The sequence below is a fragment of the Trematomus bernacchii genome, unplaced genomic scaffold, assembly GCF_902827165.1.
Source record: "Trematomus bernacchii unplaced genomic scaffold, fTreBer1.1, whole genome shotgun sequence".
In the NCBI taxonomy this organism is placed as follows: domain Eukaryota; kingdom Metazoa; phylum Chordata; class Actinopteri; order Perciformes; family Nototheniidae; genus Trematomus; species Trematomus bernacchii.
Window position 1 is genome coordinate 7,624,616 of NW_022988097.1, and position 19,276 is coordinate 7,643,891.

Sequence of the window (19,276 nt, forward strand, 5' to 3'; positions counted from 1 at the left end):
CATGAATAAGTAGGGTAAGATGCTAGAAGACATTTAGAATAGATTTATTAAGCCAGTCAAATACAAAAAGTCTCACATGTGCTTTTGCCTACAGCAAAAAAAGAAAAGGCTACAAACCAAGAAAATACAACTGCCAGTAATTACAGCATACCTTTCAAAGTGCAATTTCTCATTTCAGCTCTCACCCATCAGGATTTTGTTCCCTGTAACTAAAATGGTTTGATAAAATTGGAGCCTTTTTCTAGTTCATCTGCGCACGTTTTGAGCCCTTCATCTGACATATACTAAGGAAATTGAATGGGTATTCAGTTAGACAGTGGCTTGATTTGAGATGATCCTTTTATAATGGTTAAGCATATTATCTCTGGGTGTGTGTATCTGTTGTATCAGGGGGACTTTACTTTGTATCACATCAGTTAACAGGACTGTCTGCATGGGAAGGATTGCTGGTTGTTGAAGTAGACAGAGCAGCCAGACATCCTGGGAGAGGTCTGGAGCAACTGAACTGCCGTTATAACAGCTCTAGGATTTCCAAATACTGATGAGAATCTTCCCCTTTCTTTATCTTACACATACATTGAATGTGTCAGTACTAGTTGAGATTAAACTCAATAAATGAACACGGATTAACCGTAAGTAGAGGAAGGCAGTCATTGCCTTAAGGATTTGTTGTTCTAACTTTTATTTGGGGTCTTAACTGTGGTACAAGATGCCGTTAGATGAGTATGAATACTGCAATGAGTGGTCAAATCAAATCAATTGTAATCAAGTAGAAGTGTTGTGTTTAATGAGATTAGGTCCATCATCATGGGAAAAAAAGGCTGTGTATGTTCTGTGCATTGTGTATTGTGTCTGATACAAACATACAATGTCAATAGCTACAATATATTTGGATTACACTAACAACATAGAAAGAACAGCATTACTAAAGACAATGATTTACACTTAGTCAATGCAACTATCAAAACAGCAGGTTATAAATAAATTATCAATAATCACAATCATGTTTTTGGTATGATACCATCAAAATTCATTTCCCAACATTTTTGTATTTCAACAACCACTTTTGAACAGTTACACGTATGGGACAGTTCTAAAACATCAATGGTATTGAAGAAATCTTCATAAATCAATCAACATTCACATTGTAAACTCTATGATTTGATGTACGTATATAATCATTCATTGTTGGAATGAGTATATGTTGTCTTAGTCATATTGGGGAATGGCTTCCTGTAACCCTACAAGTAACAAACTAAGTGTCCAGTTGTTACATCTTTGCAGTGATACAAGCACATAGGTATATTTTCTGGAGAAAAAAAAAGAATGCTAATTATTCAAACCTATTTAACAAATGACTTCAGTTCCTGATAAAAACAAAAAAAAAGTCTAAATAATATTTCATGTATATATTCAGAATAGCGAAGTGTTTCACAAATAGCCTTATAAAACGCAAGTATAAACAACATTACAATAGGATATCTACAGTTCAGTAGGAAAATTATAGATCAAATCACACCTTGTCAACTCAAAAACAAACTGATTTCATGCTACAGTACTACCCAGACTCCGTTTGGTGGGTACGGTGATGCTTTAGTGCTTTCCAGGGTCAATGTTCTGTCGCTCCCTTTTTCCAAATCCTGCTGCTGTCGCTGCTGCCGACGCTGCTGCGGCTGCTGAAGCTGCTGCTGCTGCTGCTGCTGCGGACTGATCTACTGACACGGAAAGACAAGACTCGGTTATCTTCAGTCATAAACTTAGCTTTACACACTTTTCACTTTTAATGAATAAGTCCAAATGTAGCTGTGGTGTTATGTAATCCTATAAATTGAGCAGCAAATCTCATGTAAAACCAAAAGCAGAATGTATTGATCCGTGTAGCCACAGATAGGGAACTCAAATAATTGAGATACATACTGCTACAAATGCATTGTTGGTCTTTTAAAAAGTCTTTATATTGACGATAAGGAAACATACAGAGCAACACAAGCTGTATGCTTTGAGATATAAAACTCAAATGTGATTTACAACAAACCTTTGGAATAAAAAACAATAGTGTGCTTGGCTGGCTGTACCATACCTGCATTTTCTGGTGGTGGTCTTGAACTTTCTCCTACTGCTCTGGCCCCTCTGGGCTGTGGGAATGACGATTGCCAAGGAAAACCCTGACCAAAGAGAAAGCACCAATTTAGTTGAAATCATTAAAAATCCCCATTTATCAAAAACAGCAGCCCTACAGCTTAACCTAACAATGTTAATTAAATGTAAGCGTGGCTAGGTTGAGCTATAGTTAGACCTAATGACAAGTTCCTCCCAAGAGATAAGGGGAGTAGAGGAAAGAGAGAAAAGAGCCGTGTTTCCTCAGTGAACCAGAGTCGCTCCATAGACAGAGACAGAGGGGCCTTGGAGGACCCTTACCGGGGTAACGGGCTGGAAGTCTCGTACGGGGGGCGGTGCTGCGGCTGTGGCTGCGGCGTTGGCGCCTGCTGCATTGGGCATCCGGGGAGGGAAGTGTACCGGCCAGCCTTCAAGGCCCTGCGGTCCCACCTGCACAAAGGGACCACAGTAGGGGGGGCTCAGCGGGCCATTCACTAAGCCTGACGTGGGGTCTGAGGTACATCTTTCCTGCTGCTGCCCCTACGAGGGATCACAAGTACACACGTGATCCCCAATCAGTGCACGGCTGCTACTCTCAGCGAGGACACTGTGGCCCTGTCATGGCACGGGCCAGCGCTGACCTTCACCCAAGTGCGGCGGCCCCCCACTGTGGGAACGCTCCACCTGCTGCACTGACAAACACTCTAACCCGAGTAAGGCTCTTGGTGTAAGAACTTATTGCAATCGGCTGAATGACTGCATTCTATCACAAGGGGGCGCTAGTCTGCAAGGTTTGACTCATATCCTCCTGCATGACGCATCCCAACTCTCAGTGACTGCATTGTCCCTGATTAAATGATTTGAAAGTATATGACCAAACATGTCATCTATTTATTTCCAGGCTGACGGCAAAAATGTAATTCACATTTCAACATGTCGGCAACACTTCTAGAGTCAGATCTGAGCTGCAGCCAGTACCTGTTTGTGATGCTGCATCTGCAGTCTCTCCAGCTTGCATCTCTCCGTACGTTCTCTCTGACACTCGTTCTGTGCCTGGTGAAGCTGAACCAAGCACACAATAACACAATTAGTGGAGTAATTCAGTTATGATTGTAATTTAATGCAAGAAAGAAAAAAAGCATTTGTTATCATGCCACACACACAGGACAGTTAAACTGTAAACACACAGCTTACCTGATTGGTCAAATTAGTGATCTGACCCTGGAGTCTCTCAACTTGCCGCCTCAAGTCCTCCTTTTCCTCGTTCATTCGCTCCCTGTCACTTCTCTCTTTTCTGAAGTCTTCTTCAAAGATCTTTACCTGAAGTACAAAACAACAACAAATACAATCAGTTGAGGAAATTAACGTATAAGTGCAAAAAGAACCATGTACGTGTGAGTGTATATTTCAAGTAAAAACTGACCTGTTCCTTTAGTACAGCAATTTGAGTGAGCAGTTCCTGTTTCTTCAGGTTATTGGCTGCATCGGGAAAGTTAGCCTGACCCGGTGGTTTTTGGGAGGATGAAGGGGTGTGCAGGTTTAAGGCTTCCTCTAAGGCCTGAAGTAAGACAAAACAAGTATTGGAAGAAATGTCTCTGTGGAAAAGATGCAGTAATAGATGGAGAGATGAAGTGCACTCACCCTGTTGAGGCGTTGGATCTCTTTCTCCTGGTACTCCCTCTGTTTGCTGAGGGGCAGCAGCTGATCTTGCAGGTAGCGAACCTTCTGCTTAAGCTCAGTGGTCTCAGAGTTCAGGCACTCCTTCTCCCCCTGAATTAAAAACACAGAAAACATTGAAACACCTTTCTTATTTCATTCAAGAAATCCCTCAAAACTCACATTTTCACTCTTGCCTCCAACTCCTAATCCACTAACCCCTCGCCCTTAATCCACGTAGCTTAGCACTTTTTACTTTTGTTGTTATTTTTCTTCTTTAATTGCTTGTAAAGCGCTTTGAGCACCAGGAAAAGCGCTATATAAATGACTATTATTAGGGTCTGAGACCATAGGTCGGCGAAGACCCTATTGAAATCGGTCGCATAGCGACCGATAAACCTTTGACCCCCGCAACATATGTGAAAACTCACCAAATGTTGCACGCGCGTCAGAAGTGGTGCAACTTCAGATGTGTAATTGGTTCCGGAACTTTGCGTCAAATTGCGTAGGCCACGCCCACTTCCGTTTTTAACTTAAACTCCCCCCACTTTAACTTTCACTTTAACTTTCACGTAAACGAACGAAACTCGCTACGCATATCTAGGGTGCGGAGACAAACCAAAAAGCCTCTTGGAGGGGTATAAAATAATGTACAGGAAGCCGGCCATTTTGAATTTGGCGTCGGAAAAACGCGATTTATATCGAAATTCGTCGGGTAGCGTCTCGAGACATGGGCAATTCAAAGTTATCACGGAAGTCTTTTTCTTTCGCACGGCGTAGCTGTGATTTGGCGCCAAAGTTCGCGTTCGCTCGATGCTCGGCCATCCCTCGCCATGGAACACGATGATGTCATAACGCCAACTGACATACTCAGAACGCCACCAAACTTCACATGATGGTTAACACTGCGGCCCTGAACAGCTCTACGTCAAATTTGATGTTACTTAATATGGCGTTACCATGGCAACGAATCCCTCGCCATAAAACACGGTGTCGCTGTAACTCCAATGGACACGGTCCCATCGTCCCCCAATCTTCACTTTTATATCACCGGTCCATGCCTCAACAGCTCTACGTGAAATCTGAGATCTCACCGTATGCCGTTTCCATGGCAACGCATCCCTCGCCATAAAACACAATGTTGTCTTAAGTCAATGGAAAATGGTCCAAACTGCACCACACTTCAGATGATGGCTAATGGTCCGGCCCTCAACAGCTCTACGCCAATTATGGGATGTCATCATATGCCGTTTCCATGGCAACGCATCCCTCGCCATAAAACACGGTGTCGCTAAAACTCCAATGGACACGGTCCCATCGTCCCCCAATCTTCACTTTTATATCACCGGCACCAGACTTCAGATGATGGCTAATGGTCCGGCCCTGAACAGCTCAACGCCAATTATGGGATGTCATCATATGCCGTTTCCATGGTGACAGATCCCTCGCCATGAAACACAGTGTTGTCATAACTCGATGGAAAATGGTCCAAACTGCACCAGACTTCAGATGACAGTTAATGGTCCGGCCCTCAACACCTCAATAGTGAGTTTTCCTCAAAAGCTGTTGCCATGGCAACACATCCCTCGCCGTTAAGCACGATATTGCTATAACTCCTGTGTAAATGCTAAAAAAGTGTTCAAATTTCCCATGTGTGCTAACCGTCAAGCCCTCGACACATATATGTGTCAGTTTTGAGGTTTCGTCAAATGTCGTTGCTATGGTAACAAACTGAACTTCAGTTTTTGGTGCTCCCATATCAACTGTTGAACTGGATGGTTAACTTTCTGCTCAGAAACATTTGACCTTTGTTATAACAAATTAAACAATCCATGGAATCACACGGCTAAAAATCGATAGTTCTCTTGCAGCTGCTGTGTTGCAATAATCAGATACACTTACACAAGATACAGAATTGTTGGGACACTAACACCCATACCATACATGTCAATCTGAATTAAAAGCTTGAAATAACACAAGATAAAGATTACACAAGATGATAAGTGAAAAACAAGTTAAGGTTTAGCAGCCGAAAGAAGTGAAACTTACTTACAGAACTTTGTGTTCCAAACCAGAAGTCATCATGCCAATGGCAATGATCTTGTTTTTGACTGATTCAACATGATGTTTTGTGTCAGAGAACAACAAACATGACATGGTTCTGTTACACGTTGGTAGCTTAAATACAAATAAAAAATATTTGAGATTATGCAAGGGAAGGCCATGTGGCAAGACCAACCTGGTCTCACCAGAATGCGTGACTCCACCACGACTCCTTAACACCGCAGTGCGTGGTGGAGTCACGAACTTTGCTACATTTACGTGTCTGCACCACGCAAACAACCCCAATGTAAAGTGAATGAGGCTCCTTTGTCCTTAACCCTAGCCCTGAACAGCTCTACGCCAATTATGGGATGTCATCATATGCCGTTGCCATGGTGACAGATCCCTCGCCATGAAACACAGTGTTGTCATAACTCGATGGAAAATGGTCCAAACTGCACCAGACTTCAGATGACAGTTAATGGTCCGGCCCTCAACACATCAATATGACAATAGTGAGTTTTCCTCAAAAGCTGTTGCCATGGCAACGCATCCCTCGCCGTTAAGCACGATATTGCTATAACTCCTGTGTAAATGGTAAATTTCCCATGTGTACTAACCGTCAAGTCCTCGACACACATATATGTGTCAGTTTTGAGATTTCGTCAAATGTCGTTGCTATGGTAACAACATGGTCGCCGTGAAACACGGTTTTCTCATAACTCCAGTTAACATGCTCCAAACGGCCCAAAACGTCACAGGTTTGATAACGATGCAGCCCTCAACACATCTAGGCGTATTATGGGGTGTCATCAAATTCCGTTGCCATGGCGACAGATCACTCGCCATCAAACACAATAATAATAAATTCAATTTCTATAGCGCTTTTCTAAGACCCAAAGACGCTTAAATTGTTGTACGATCGGCCTGAAACTTCCCACGTTTGCCAACGGCCGAGTCCTCGAGACACCTACACACGCACCTCGACGTGCGGACAACAGCCTGCGGAGCGTCGAAGACCCGCTCAACGCTGCTTGCAGCTTTAATTATGATTCTTATTTTAGAACATCGCGCGCACTTTTGACCCCCGCCACATATGTGAAAACTCACCAAATTTCGCACGCGCGTCAGAAGTGCGCAAAATTTTGATATTTAATTGGTTCCGGAATATTACGTAAAAAATTGCGTAAGCCACGCCCACTTCCGTTTTTAACGTTAACTCCCCCTACTTTAACTTTCACGTAACCGAACGAAACTCGCTAAGCATATCTAAGGTGCGGAGACAAACAAAAAAGCCTCTTGGAGGGGTATAAAATAACGTACAGGAAGTCGGCCATTTTGAATTTGGCATCGAAAAAGGCGTCAAAAAACGCGATTTATCGCGTTTTTCGTCCTCCGCACAAAATCTATCTTCTCCCAGGGACTTTATCCGTACGACTCGAAATTCGTCAGGTAGCATCTCGAGACATGGGCAATTCAAAGTTATCACGGAAGTTGTTTTCTTTTGCACGGCGCAGCCGTTATTTAGCGCCAAACTTTGCGTTCGCTCGATGCTAGGCCCATACTTCGCCATGGAACACGATGATGTCATAACACCAACTGATATGCTCAGAACGCCACCAAACTTCACATGATGGTTAACACTGCGGCCCTGAACAGCTCTACGTCAAATGTGATGTATGTTAATATGGCGTTACCATGGCAACGCATCCCTCACCAAAAAACACGATGTTGTCTTAATTCAATGGAAAATGATCCAAACTGCACCAGACTTCAGATGACAGTTAATGGTCCGGCCCTCAACACCTCAATATAACAATAGTGAGTTTTCCTCAAAAGCTGTTGCCATGACAACGTATCCCTCGCCAAAAAACATAACTCCAGTTAACATGCTCCAAACGGCCCAAAACTTCACAGGTTTTATACCGATGCAGCCCTCAACATATCTAGGCGTATTATGTGTTGTCATCAAATGCCGTTGCCATGGCGACAGATCACTCGCCATCAAACACAATGTTTATGATACTGCTGTAACTCGTACGTATGTATGTACGTTGTCCGATCGGCCTGAAACTTCCCACGTTTGCCAACGGCCGAGTCCTCGAGACACCTACACACCTCGACGTGCGGACAACAGCCTGCGGAGCGCCGAAGACCCGCTCAACGCTGCTTGCAGCTTTGATTATTATTATTATTATTATTATCTGAATACACTTTTTCCTCCATGTTTCTGTGTCCAAGTTTTGAAATGTTAGACCTGTTTCCACCTTGGTGGTTCTCACCTGCACATTTTCAATCTTGGACTTGGCCAGCAGCAGCTTCTTGTCGTAGTCGCGCTGCCTTTGCTCTCGCTCTGCCTCCAGCTCCAGCACAGTTTTCTGGGACTCAGCCAGCCGTTGTCTGAGGTCTGTGATCTGGAGAGATGTTTTAAACCATTTAGTTGTGTACAGAATTCACCTAGTACACAGTTCTAAAATTCAATTCTCATGAGCACAAACCAAAAAAAAAAGGAAATGGTTATCTGATAACATCTATCTGGTAAAGATAAACATCAGCTGTTGCGTGTGTTTGGATACAGCTTTAGAAATGTGTGTTATACAGTTATAAGCTAAACCACAGCAACAAGGAGACATTTGAGAACACACGCAGTTCTGTTTTTGTGTAAAATATGAACAAACCGAGTGACGCAAATGGATATATATCTAGGGTTCTGCGGTGTAAACCCAAGGCTGCATGGTGTCCGCGTAACAACAAGGTGTGAATGTAGGTTTGTTCATGATTGTGGGTGTGCACACGAGTATGTGTGTGAGAGTTTGTGCATATGTGTGTCTCTGCTGCCCTCTGACTGCACCGCAGGAGGAAGTCAGCGGGTACCAGAGAGGTGAGGGGAATTCTCACCGAGGTGTGACAAGCCTTGTGGTAAGTATGTTCAGATAGCAAACTATTGCAAGATTGCACCTTTCCACTGGACAAGCATATAAAAAACACACATCGACACGCACACACACACACGCACAGGAGCTTCACTACCAACTGATGCAAACAAACATCAGAGCCCTCTGTTCCTTAAAGGTATTTCCAAATTGCAAAATGCCTGCCATGTGTCAACTCACTTAAAAAAACATGACAACTCTGATGGAAAGGGAAAACATTTTTTATTTTTCCACTGGTATGATGCTAAATGTGTTGAATAGAGTTCATTTTAAACCAAAGGGCTGTCCATTCTTAGCACAAACATTACTTTATATATATATTAGTGAACAATGTATAGATACTACATTTTTGCAATGTACTGCACATGTTCCCTTGTACAATTTACAAGTGCTTTGAATATAATTGTCTTGAAAATGTCTTTAGAATTAATCAATTGAAATTAAGCATTTCAAAAAAATGACCATACGTTGAACTTGTTTGAGTTAGACTTGAATAGGCAACAACAACATGTTTTTAGAGGAATTCGGAGCAAATTAGACATGAATTCTCCGATGACATCTCTATAGAAGTTGAATACACAGCAATGTCTTCCCACACCCTTCACAACAGCTGTAAAGTCATTACTGTACCTTCTGTTCAAACTGTGACTTCATGGAGTTCCACTGAATGTCCCACTGCTTGTTCACCTCCAGTACCTGGAAGGATTGGCAGAAAGCGAAACAAATGACAATCGACATAGGAAACTAAGCACACAGAGACTTTCCCCTATGGCTCAAAGAGGATGAGCAGTAAGCACAGAAAAAGACTCACATCCTTTCTCTGCTTCTCCAAAAGCTTGATCTTCTTTTCATACACCTCGACATCACAAGGCTTAGTTGGGGTTTTCTCTGCAGCTTTTCCACTCTGGGGGCACACAAAAAATGTCTTGATGCACAACATTCCTCCATTACTGTAACATCACATGGTGACTGGGGAAGTTTTAAGTCACAAGGTAATTGAGGATCTTTTTCTTAAAAGGGTAAAGCTTTAAATAAAAATGTATATGCCATGTTAGCGGAACAGATTTATCAATATGAAGTCATAAAGGCAGGTCAAGTTGATTTATATAGCCCCTTTCAACACAAGGCAATTCAAAGTGATGTCTGTACATGGTGAAAAAAATGACTATGTAATTGAATTGAACTACCTTCTGCGGTGTGGTGGCCTCCATCTTGGGTCTCACAGCGGCTGACTCTTCCTTCACAGGCTCCTCTTTGGCCTCTGGAGCTTCGGTGTCAGGTGGCGCTGTCGTTGATGCCGCTGCTCCTCCTGTGACCAGCGCCTTAAGTTTCTGATTCTCCTGTCTGAATAGGCAAGGAAAGGAAAATGATAGCGTTTGTGAGCAAGGTCCCTTCCCAGAGGTTGTTGAAGTTTGAACAAGGCTTCAGGAAGTTCCTTTGGGAAGAACCTACTATGCCCGCTGGGCTCAATGACGCAAACAGAAAGCAGTGGTATAATCCCCCATCAAAGTGAAAGCAAGTGTCAAAATGCAGGAAAAAGTAAAAGTAGTGTAGGATTTGTCATCAAATATTAACAGAGGGCTGCTTTCAATACATTCAAAAGGTTAATGAGAAACCCAATTGTCCTATGGTTGGAAAGAAAATTACCAGAGGAATTAGAATAATCTGTCAATAGTGGTTGTATTACTTGTAGGCAATACAGTGCACATGTTAAAAATATATATACACCTTTCTAACAATACAGGTGCTGCTCCAGCAGAAGCAACACAAAGCACAGTCAAGTGAAAAAGAGAACATTAAAACACATTACTTCAGATGATCCAAGTCATGATTCCTGATATGATGATCCTCTTCCATTTTCTTTCGAAGCTCATTGTTCTCCTGTCTGAGCTGCTCACAGAGAGTCTACAAAACCAAAAGAAGAAACACTCACTTCAACACATAAACTTGAATTCAAACATAATCCAAGTCATTGCAAATAGTGCCGTATTTATTTTTATTCTCTCCTCAGAAATATTTGTATTAGATTTTTTAAAGACAACAGCAAACATCAACACATTACACATTTACCCCTTCCCCTTCCCCAGTCCCAAACAGACCTGAACAATATGTGCAAGGATATGACATCTCTGGAGTACAAAACAAAAAACAAGAGAGACAGTAGCTGGAAGTCTAGGACAATAGAAATAGTGCTGTATTTTTTAAATAAAAATTAGGCCAAGTTGGTTTTTGGAAGTTCCAAGTCGTGACGCATTTTCACTGGTACTGGCAACAAATATGCAGCCTCTTCTTTATGTGAAAGATAATGTCATATAATCCCTAAGATTTGTATTGGAAGTATTCTTTTCAGATTATACTGCAAGTCTATTTTTTTTGCAAAGCACTTTGTAACATTGTTAGAAAATAATGTTATTAGTTCAAAAGACAGTTTGCTCAAATAAGGAAAGCTTGAGATGAGTGCCATGAGCATGTTTGTAGTTGTTTGTGAGTGTCATGACGCAGCAAATGTTAAACCCACACGGATAACTGTGTAAGACACCAGAACTGCTGTTGCAGTGGGAAAACAACATTAGTCAGAGAAGAACTTTGTACATACGTCATAAAAACTCAAATAACTTGATCCTCTCTCAATGCTCTACAAATATAAGATACCACAAAACAACGTATTTCCAAAATGTATTTAACTATAATTACCATTATTACCAACCCTAGCTTCAAGTGCATATAAAGCCATGTTTGAAAAAGAAAAAGAGGTGATGTTAGCTTTGGCATTTAATATTTCTGTCAGCAGCGGTGTGGCATACCTGTAGGAGGGAAGTCCTCTGTTCATTCTTCTGGACCTTAGAGGAAAGATGGTGAAACTCTACAGCCATGCGACCGAGGTGAGCCAGGAGCTGGTTGGGGTTGGACTCCTCTGCGAATATGCTGAAGGAGCTCTCTAGTCTCTTCAGCTGGCTGGCTAGCTCGAGGTTCTCCTGAGGCAGGACGGGGATTAACCCTGCCACTGACCCGGCCTGGAGATAACACACAGGTTAACAGTCAGTCAATGCTTCTCAAGCTGACTACATTACAAATATAGTTCAACCAGCACAAAACCGAAAGAACACCATAGTGTAAGAGTCATGTTGCTTCTATTTCTATGAAAAGCCGCAGCTGATATATCTGGAGAGGCAAACCAGTTGTTCCTGTTGGATCTAAATATAGATATAGATCACAAAACAGAGTTGGTAACATTTTTACCACAAATATTTTGTTTAGGTGTGGAACTGTGCCAAAAAGCTTGAAATGTTCTGGCAGGTCCTATTAGGACATCCTTTAGGATGAAGTGTGTGACTGTGGATGAATCAGCCAGTAATAATCCTGGACTTTCCCCCGGGCTGACTCAGGCTGGAGCTACCAGTATTGAGTTTGATGGTGAGTCACCACACTAAGGATATGTTCCTAATATTAGGGAAATGGCTATAAAGAGGAAAGGTTTAATTTAGCCTAAATAAATCACACACAACAAATCCCCTTTGGGAATTAGCACCAAAAGCATTTTGATAATCTAAACATGTTAGATGTTTGGTAAATGTAAAGACTTTTGGAAAAGTACAAAAAGGCGAGTTCCTGTGATACTTGGAAAAAGATTCGTCATCATTTGTCACAAAAAATCTGATACGTACAGTCAAGGCGTCTGAAGTCTTTCCATCTACATTCACAACCTCAAACTCCGCAGAAGTCTCCTGTAAAGAGCAAAAATGTAAGTAGCACCAAAGTACTCGCAGTGCTAATTGCATCTATACACTTTTAGGAATAAAGTAAACATTCTCCAGTTACTTACATTAGGCTTCTCTGGTTGTAGGGCTTTTCCTAAACAGCTTGCCTCCTTTTGCTCTGTAGTTGGGTTAAACATGGTTTATGAAATAAGCCATTTAATAACAAGGTAAATACAACTTTAAGGTAGAAGAGCATGCCGTATGGTTACAACACTGCCCAGAGTAATATTAATAAAGTCATAATAATCCTCTGGTATGGGAGACCTACTTTGTGTCTCACTCTGAATGGGTCCCCCCATACAGAGACTGGCAACAAAGCTGGAGGACTTCAGGGCTTCGTTGTCTCTCACAAGTTCCTCCACTCGCTGCCGCAGCCTTGATGCCTCGGTCTGAGACTCTTCCAGCAAATCACCTGTAAGTTTCAAAGAGATCTTGTCTATATCCAGAAGTGCTTCACTCTATCAGCATGAGCAGTCATCATATATGATATGAAAGAGGTTTATCGAGACATTACATATAAGTAACACTCCTTTGGTGATTCACACAAGGAGCAATCAGGCCGCTGTCATCGCATGCCAGCTTTTCAACAACCTCTCCCCAATGAAGAACATCAGGTTTTACTACATTCCACATTACTTTAGCTGCGTGACCGTTTCCCTCCCCTATGTGTTTATTCTTACTTTAAACTAAGTCATGTAGTCTATTAATGGCAGACACGTGATGCCTTGTCTTGTCATTTTTAATGGTGAATTCAAAATGAAGATCAAAAAACTAATTTAGTGCTGCTGCCAAATGCAAGCTGCACTGTTTACTACAATAAATAAACTAATGCTCTTTCCATACACCAATCTGCAATAACGTTATCCTCATGTGTTAAGATCACTGCTGTCCACAACTTTGTGGTACCCAAGCCGTCTTTAGGAACTTACCTAGACTCTTAAGACCCTTCATCCTCTCCCTCAACATGCTGTTCTCCTCCAGCAGCTGTCGGTAGCTGTTGCCCGCCCCGGCCTCCTCCCTGGCCTTAACCTCACTCCCGCCTGGATCATAGATGCGGTACGGGCCTTTCCCTTCCATCGCCGTTTCTCACTTCCTAGACATGATCCTCTGAACTGTGGAAAGAAGAGAAAAACTGTCAATTACAACTTCATTAAAAACATAAAAAGTACTGGAAACTACTCAACAGAACATAAAATAACACAGATTTTTGCTGAAGTTTTTTGTAAACAATGGGTGCTGACAGTAAAGACTTTAAACATAGAGGACTAAAGACTTGTGGTCCTCCACTGGTTGCAAGAAAGCATGGTAAACAGTTGCATTTGACTTAAAAGTTTAAAGTGTACTGATCAAAGAGTCAACATAAAATGTGGAAACCTAAATGTCATGCAGAGGAAGGAAACGAATGATCAGAACCGGTTATGTTACAGTGTGAGAACATATAACAAATGTTGTTCCTGGTAATCCTTTGTCACAGATTAAATAGACACAACCCACTCACTATGTAGTGTTTCTGCGAGTTACCCAGCAAGAAAAAACGTTCAACTCTTCTTTCAGTTTATTTATAATTTATAGCAGGACGAGTGTAAACTATAGGTGAAGCCCGTTGAAGAAAATACCGATCAGCCTTCAGCTTTGAGAGGACAAAAGCAGGAACAGAGTCATCGTTATGCTACCCTGGCAGAGTGAAACAAATGGCAGGAATGTGCTAACGTTTGTGATGGCTAAATATGACAAATACAACGTTCATAACCGAAGGCAAAAAGGACAAAAGCAGAGGAAAAATCCCTAGATGTTACGTGAATCCTGCCAACAAACATCTACCCAATAGACGAGAGTCAAATAAAGCACAATCTAGCAAATTATAGCTACCTTGATTGGCTGAAAAAGGCTAATATTAGTTTTCGCTGTTGTCATGCAAATTGCTAGCAACATCCTTGTTAGCTGTCGGCTAGCTAACACTAGATGACAGTGCGGGACAGTAAGCCGTTAGCTCCTCTTTTCTACCCACTACAGATATTTTAATCGATGCACGAAGTCGGTCCCAAAGTGGAGTTAAACGGCAAACGAGAGAACAAAGAGGTCTCTGTTGTCTAGATACCTTTCAGCTCGCAGTGGCCTCTCTCGTCTCTCTGCCCAGACATCTATTGCGGAAGTGGTCTACTGGTCTATGCTGTAACCCGGGAATTTCCACCTCGTTTGATGTAAACAGCGAGTGACTGACAGCCCGTCGGACCAATCAGGGCGCAGCTCTCTGTCAGCGGGGGAACCAACACGAGCCGTTGACCGTAATGTAAACATTGGATCGAAATGCTTCACATATTCATAATTCATGGTAAAGATTTGATCAGAATGACTCAAGATGGCCTATACATTTGTACATACATATATGGAAATAATCGCTTGTATGCCACAATGACACTAGGGTGAGTAACACTGCAGCCGGATTTTTGTCTTGATTATTTAAATTCATTTCTTATCCTTTTTTAAATTGACAATTGACACTCATCGCGACTCGTCATATAGTCATAGTCATAGTCCCAAGATTTTCACAGAATTACTTTTTAACTCATTGATACATTTAGAGAAGGGGCTGGTGGGGTTTTCTGTGATTGCATCACACATTTCTTCTGAACTGGGGAATAAGGCCTAGTTCAAGTTACACTAAAGTGAGTGAGTCCACACTATGGGTAAATGAGAAATACATATATTGTATATAAGCTGCGAAGAGATATATAATGTTTATATTGTGATAGGGCAATAAGTTATTGTATTCATCATTATTTAAACTGACATTAGTTTTCTTCATTAATTATTGTTTAGTATATAAAACTAAAAACATGCTCTAACAATGAATACATTTAGTAAATTGTGGTTTTTGAGTCTTCACATTTTATGACTAATCGATAAATCAATTAATTGTTCTAGTTTTGACTTAAATATGTTAATATATAATGGGAATATATTTACTTTCGAATAATACCGTGATGAAATGTAAATAACATAATTTACTTGTCTTGAAGTAAAATGCAATTTACCTTTTAAAGGTTTTGTCAGTCACAGGTAAGGAATTTGTTAAGAAGCAGTGTGCCACCATTTTTCAGAGCTTTATTTCAGGCCCTTGATTTACCAAACATGAACAATTCCGAACAACAGTGACATCTTGTGGGAAAAAAACGACAGGTCACCTGTGGTTACTTCCTCAATGATTTACAAAAAGCATTCTTTGGTTAACTGTAGATCTATAATGGGTCATAATAATTATGTATATATATATAAATGTCTATGAATTACAATAGAGAAAACAAATACCACAGTTTGTCCACAAAAACCATTAAGGCAAACATTCTCGACAATGATTTAAAATGTCATAGCATCAGCCTTGGAGGTCTTATCTGGAAGCATGCTGTGTTAACACAGGATATACCCAGTTTGCAAATGATGTTAGATTGCATGCTTTATTATCAGTATACAGTATCTAAACTAATCAGTATGAAAAGCTTGTTTTTTTCATTTATATCCCCACTTCCTCTAAGGGAAAGAAAGTGCACCAATAATACAATGCTCTAATAGAAACCAGTTAAGATTGAAACAGGTTTTCACGATACTGCTTAGTAGCTAGTTTCTTTTTTTGTGATAGTTGGTTTGACTCCCTTAAAGATTTTGTAACACACATTTTTCAATTACAGGAAATAGGTCGGAAAAGTCAGTAAATAAGTACCTTAGCAGCTAGCTAATCTTATAAAATAAAATAGGTTAACTGAATTTATGAAATACACATTTACATGGTATTTTTCATACTGTAAAACTGATAAGAGGTCCGATTGTAATTATACGAACACGTTTAACTACAAATGTAGTTAGAATTTTTGCCATGTAGAGCAGTATACAACATTCATGTACTTGACTTAAGACAATAAGTGAATTAGTGAGAAAAGAGGCTACTATTTTGTCCTGACTGTGCTTAAAAACAATACAACTTATTTGAGACTTCCTTTTATACAAATCTGGCTTTAACTGCCTTTAGTTCAATTGAAGAGTCACATGCCTCTTTTGTAATACAACAAAAAAATGACAAACAATATACTTTTAACCTTGTATGTAGAACCTCAGTGAACCATTAGCCAGAATAAAGCAAACATACAGTTCACACAGCATGCCAGCCGTGACCTTGTCCTTATTTATAGGAGCTGAGTGTTTCGGTCTCAGGCTGATAAAATAACAAACAGGCCGGTGACTCTGAGCCTACCAAGCCCAAAAACAAAAGCCAGAGGATACAGGAAATGTCACCCATCATTTAGTCTTCACGGGTAACAAACTGTGCACTTAGTTTTTTCCTCCCACCTACTTATATATATAAATATTTGAAAGCATTTTCCATTGCAGAAAGACAGAAGAGTATGTATGTACCCCACCCTGTTGAGACAAAAGGACGGTCCAGTCTCCCATATCTAGCAGCGGGTATACGCAGCTGATAGTCATTAGCTCTGCACTGCTTAATACAAAACGTCCTTTTGTCAGCCTACTAGTGACTCCAGCTGTCTTCTCGGGTCCTGAACTAAAGACATCCTCACTGAACAGTATCATATGCCAGCAACGTGCACCGGCTCCAAATATTCTCATAAACATTGTTAGTTCTAAGAGGATCTTCATATTACTTCTTTTGAATGTATTTTTTTTTTACTGAGAATCGAAACCCTAGACAACAAAGAAACCTGTGTGACAGATTGGCAAGCATATTTCTGTCAGGCTGATATAGAAATAATACAATTGATAAACAACACATTTCATGGTTAAGCTTAAATAGTGTTATTTTGTTCTTAACATGGATTTACCTCCATATTTGCTCTTAGTAAATAACAAAAATATATTTCCGACAGAGTATTTGCCTAGGCAAGGAAGGAATACAAACAAAAAAACATACAATAGAGATTGTAAGTTACAAATCAATCTTGTATAAGGAAGAAATCAATCTTTTCATGTTGTGTTTCCCTTTTATGTAATGTTCCAAACTCAAACTAACATCATTCATTTAAATGACATCTTAAAGTTATTCAACCTGCCCTAGAAGTAATAAAAAACAAAAGCAAGACAGCATCACAACTATTGATAATAAATATAATTTGCTCTGTTACCTCCAATGTTAAAATAATAAACAACAACTCACCCACACATTCAGCTTCTGCCGGAGAGAGGCGCTTTTTAAGGAAACTGGTGAATAGGGGGGAAGCAATTTCACTGAGACTTGGGGAATTCCCATAACCCAGTGAAATGGCCTGATACTGTACACAGTTTTTGTCCAGCTGTGTGGCCTGCCATCTTTATACATTGGATTGCTGCACGTAAACCATGTGGCACACATTAATGCATGCTTACAAAACTGAATGATAGAGAATGCCACACAATATGACACATGACACAAAGAGAGGACTAAAGGAATATTTACAGATGACCTATTATACTCAAGTATACAATACTGCATGTGTTTTTATTGCATGATCAAATCATGATGCCACTTTAATTATTGCAACTGTAGATAAAAAAAGTCACATTTTAAAGATACACTCATAATTCTCTAAAATATTTAAACCTTGGTGAATTTATTAATGAGGAAAATCTAATCTGTTCTGAACAACACCCCAGTTCAAACTTCCCCAAGCTGTTAAAAGGGAAATTCAAATTTGCATATTTGCCATAGTCTGCAATCTTACAAAGTGCTACTGAAGTAATCTCTTAATCTCTCATAATTATCATCAAATGGAGCAATTTAGGGTTGGGTGTGCCATTAAAACCAGAGTGTGACTGACTGCTGCAGACTCTATTTGTTGCCTTGGATTTTGGCGTACTGCAGGGGATTTCCTCGCCACATACGTCTTTTTTCTTCTTTCCTCTTTTAACTCAAAGATGGCCTGACAACAGCTGCGCTCACACATACGCAATGAACTGAGACATTGGCAAGAAAAGAGACAGCTGCCATGTACTTTTCTACAAGTAAATAAGTCCAACTGAGACACATAAAATGAAGTGCTATAGTTGACATGTTTAATCGGTTTCACTGTAAACAACATATTTTCTTTTTTTGATTTAAACGTGTAGAGGTATAAATAACTGTTCAGTCATGGTAGGCCATCATGTATCCAATGAAGTCAAGCTATAATTCTACAGTGTGTTTAAATGTCAAGCTTGATTTGTTTGACACAGGCCTACAATGTAAGTTAGCTGCTATCGCTATAATATCTGTAATATATCTATAGGAAAACTATGTGTTTGAATACATTTAAACTATTCTGTAATATCACCCTTTATTAACCCTCATAGGCTAGTAAACAGTTATCAACAATAAGAATGTGGGTATTTTTGAGTTTGTTAAGCAGATTGAATTGAAGTGGGAGTTTCCTGCTGTTATATATTTTGGTTCCTTTTCTGCTCGGCCCACTGCTATTGCCAATATCAACAGAGTTAATAATTGAACCTCCCTGCCAAACACAAAACCAGGGCACCACACCCAGAACACATACTGTAAAAAAAAAAGGGAACAGAGAGAGGAAATTAGCATTATTTACGGTAACACTTAATATTAAGGTACACAAATTAACCATCAACTAGTTGTTCATTAACATGCATATAAGCAGTATATTGGCTCTTTATTAGTCATTATAAAACACTTATTAATGCCTTATTCTACATGACCATATTCTACAAGTAATAAGCCATTAGTTGAGAGTTTTTCCTCAATAACCTTCTAATTAGTGCTTATTTATTGCAAGTAAGGAAGTTGTTGTTCGAGTTTTG

General features: G+C 40.3%; 1 protein-coding gene across 9 annotated transcripts; it reads right to left on the reverse strand.

The window, feature by feature from the left end:
* Positions 1-28: 28 nt before the first annotated feature.
* On the reverse strand, positions 29-17,738 carry tnip1 (TNFAIP3 interacting protein 1). 9 transcript variants are annotated; one of them, XM_034121276.1, is made up of 18 exons: positions 17,652-17,738; positions 13,417-13,599; positions 12,756-12,899; positions 12,553-12,605; positions 12,395-12,454; positions 11,534-11,743; positions 10,540-10,634; positions 9,917-10,073; positions 9,541-9,633; positions 9,360-9,425; positions 8,079-8,210; positions 3,739-3,867; positions 3,521-3,655; positions 3,292-3,417; positions 3,076-3,159; positions 2,419-2,637; positions 2,081-2,165; positions 29-1,715 (listed from the first exon to the last, which is right to left on the reverse strand). In XM_034121276.1, exons 2-18 carry the CDS (start codon positions 13,562-13,564, stop codon positions 1,594-1,596), a joined length of 2,058 nt encoding a protein of 685 aa, XP_033977167.1. In that variant the 5' UTR covers positions 13,565-13,599; positions 17,652-17,738; the 3' UTR covers positions 29-1,593. The 9 variants fall into 9 exon arrangements, with proteins under 9 accessions (XP_033977167.1, XP_033977172.1, XP_033977171.1 ...); XM_034121281.1 differs by lacking the exon at positions 17,652-17,738 and adding an exon at positions 14,586-14,690 and having other exon boundaries at positions 29-1,712; positions 2,419-2,547; XM_034121280.1 differs by lacking the exon at positions 17,652-17,738 and adding an exon at positions 14,586-14,690 and having other exon boundaries at positions 2,419-2,547.
* Positions 17,739-19,276: the final 1,538 nt, after the last annotated feature.

What these genes read in the sequence shown, in the direction of transcription:
- tnip1 (XM_034121276.1), bottom strand. Translation starts at nt 13,564, where the DNA reads ATGGAAGGGAAAGGCCCGTACCGCATCTATGATCCAGGCGGGAGTGAG. An exon ending in CCAAGATTGAAAATGTGCAG is followed by an intron (nt 3,868 to 8,078) that starts GTGAGAACCACC and finishes TTTTTAATTCAG; the next exon opens with GGGGAGAAGGAGTGCCTGAA. An exon ending in AGATGCAGCATCACAAACAG is followed by an intron (nt 2,638 to 3,075) that starts GTACTGGCTGCA and finishes GATCCCTCGTAG; the next exon opens with GGGCAGCAGCAGGAAAGATG.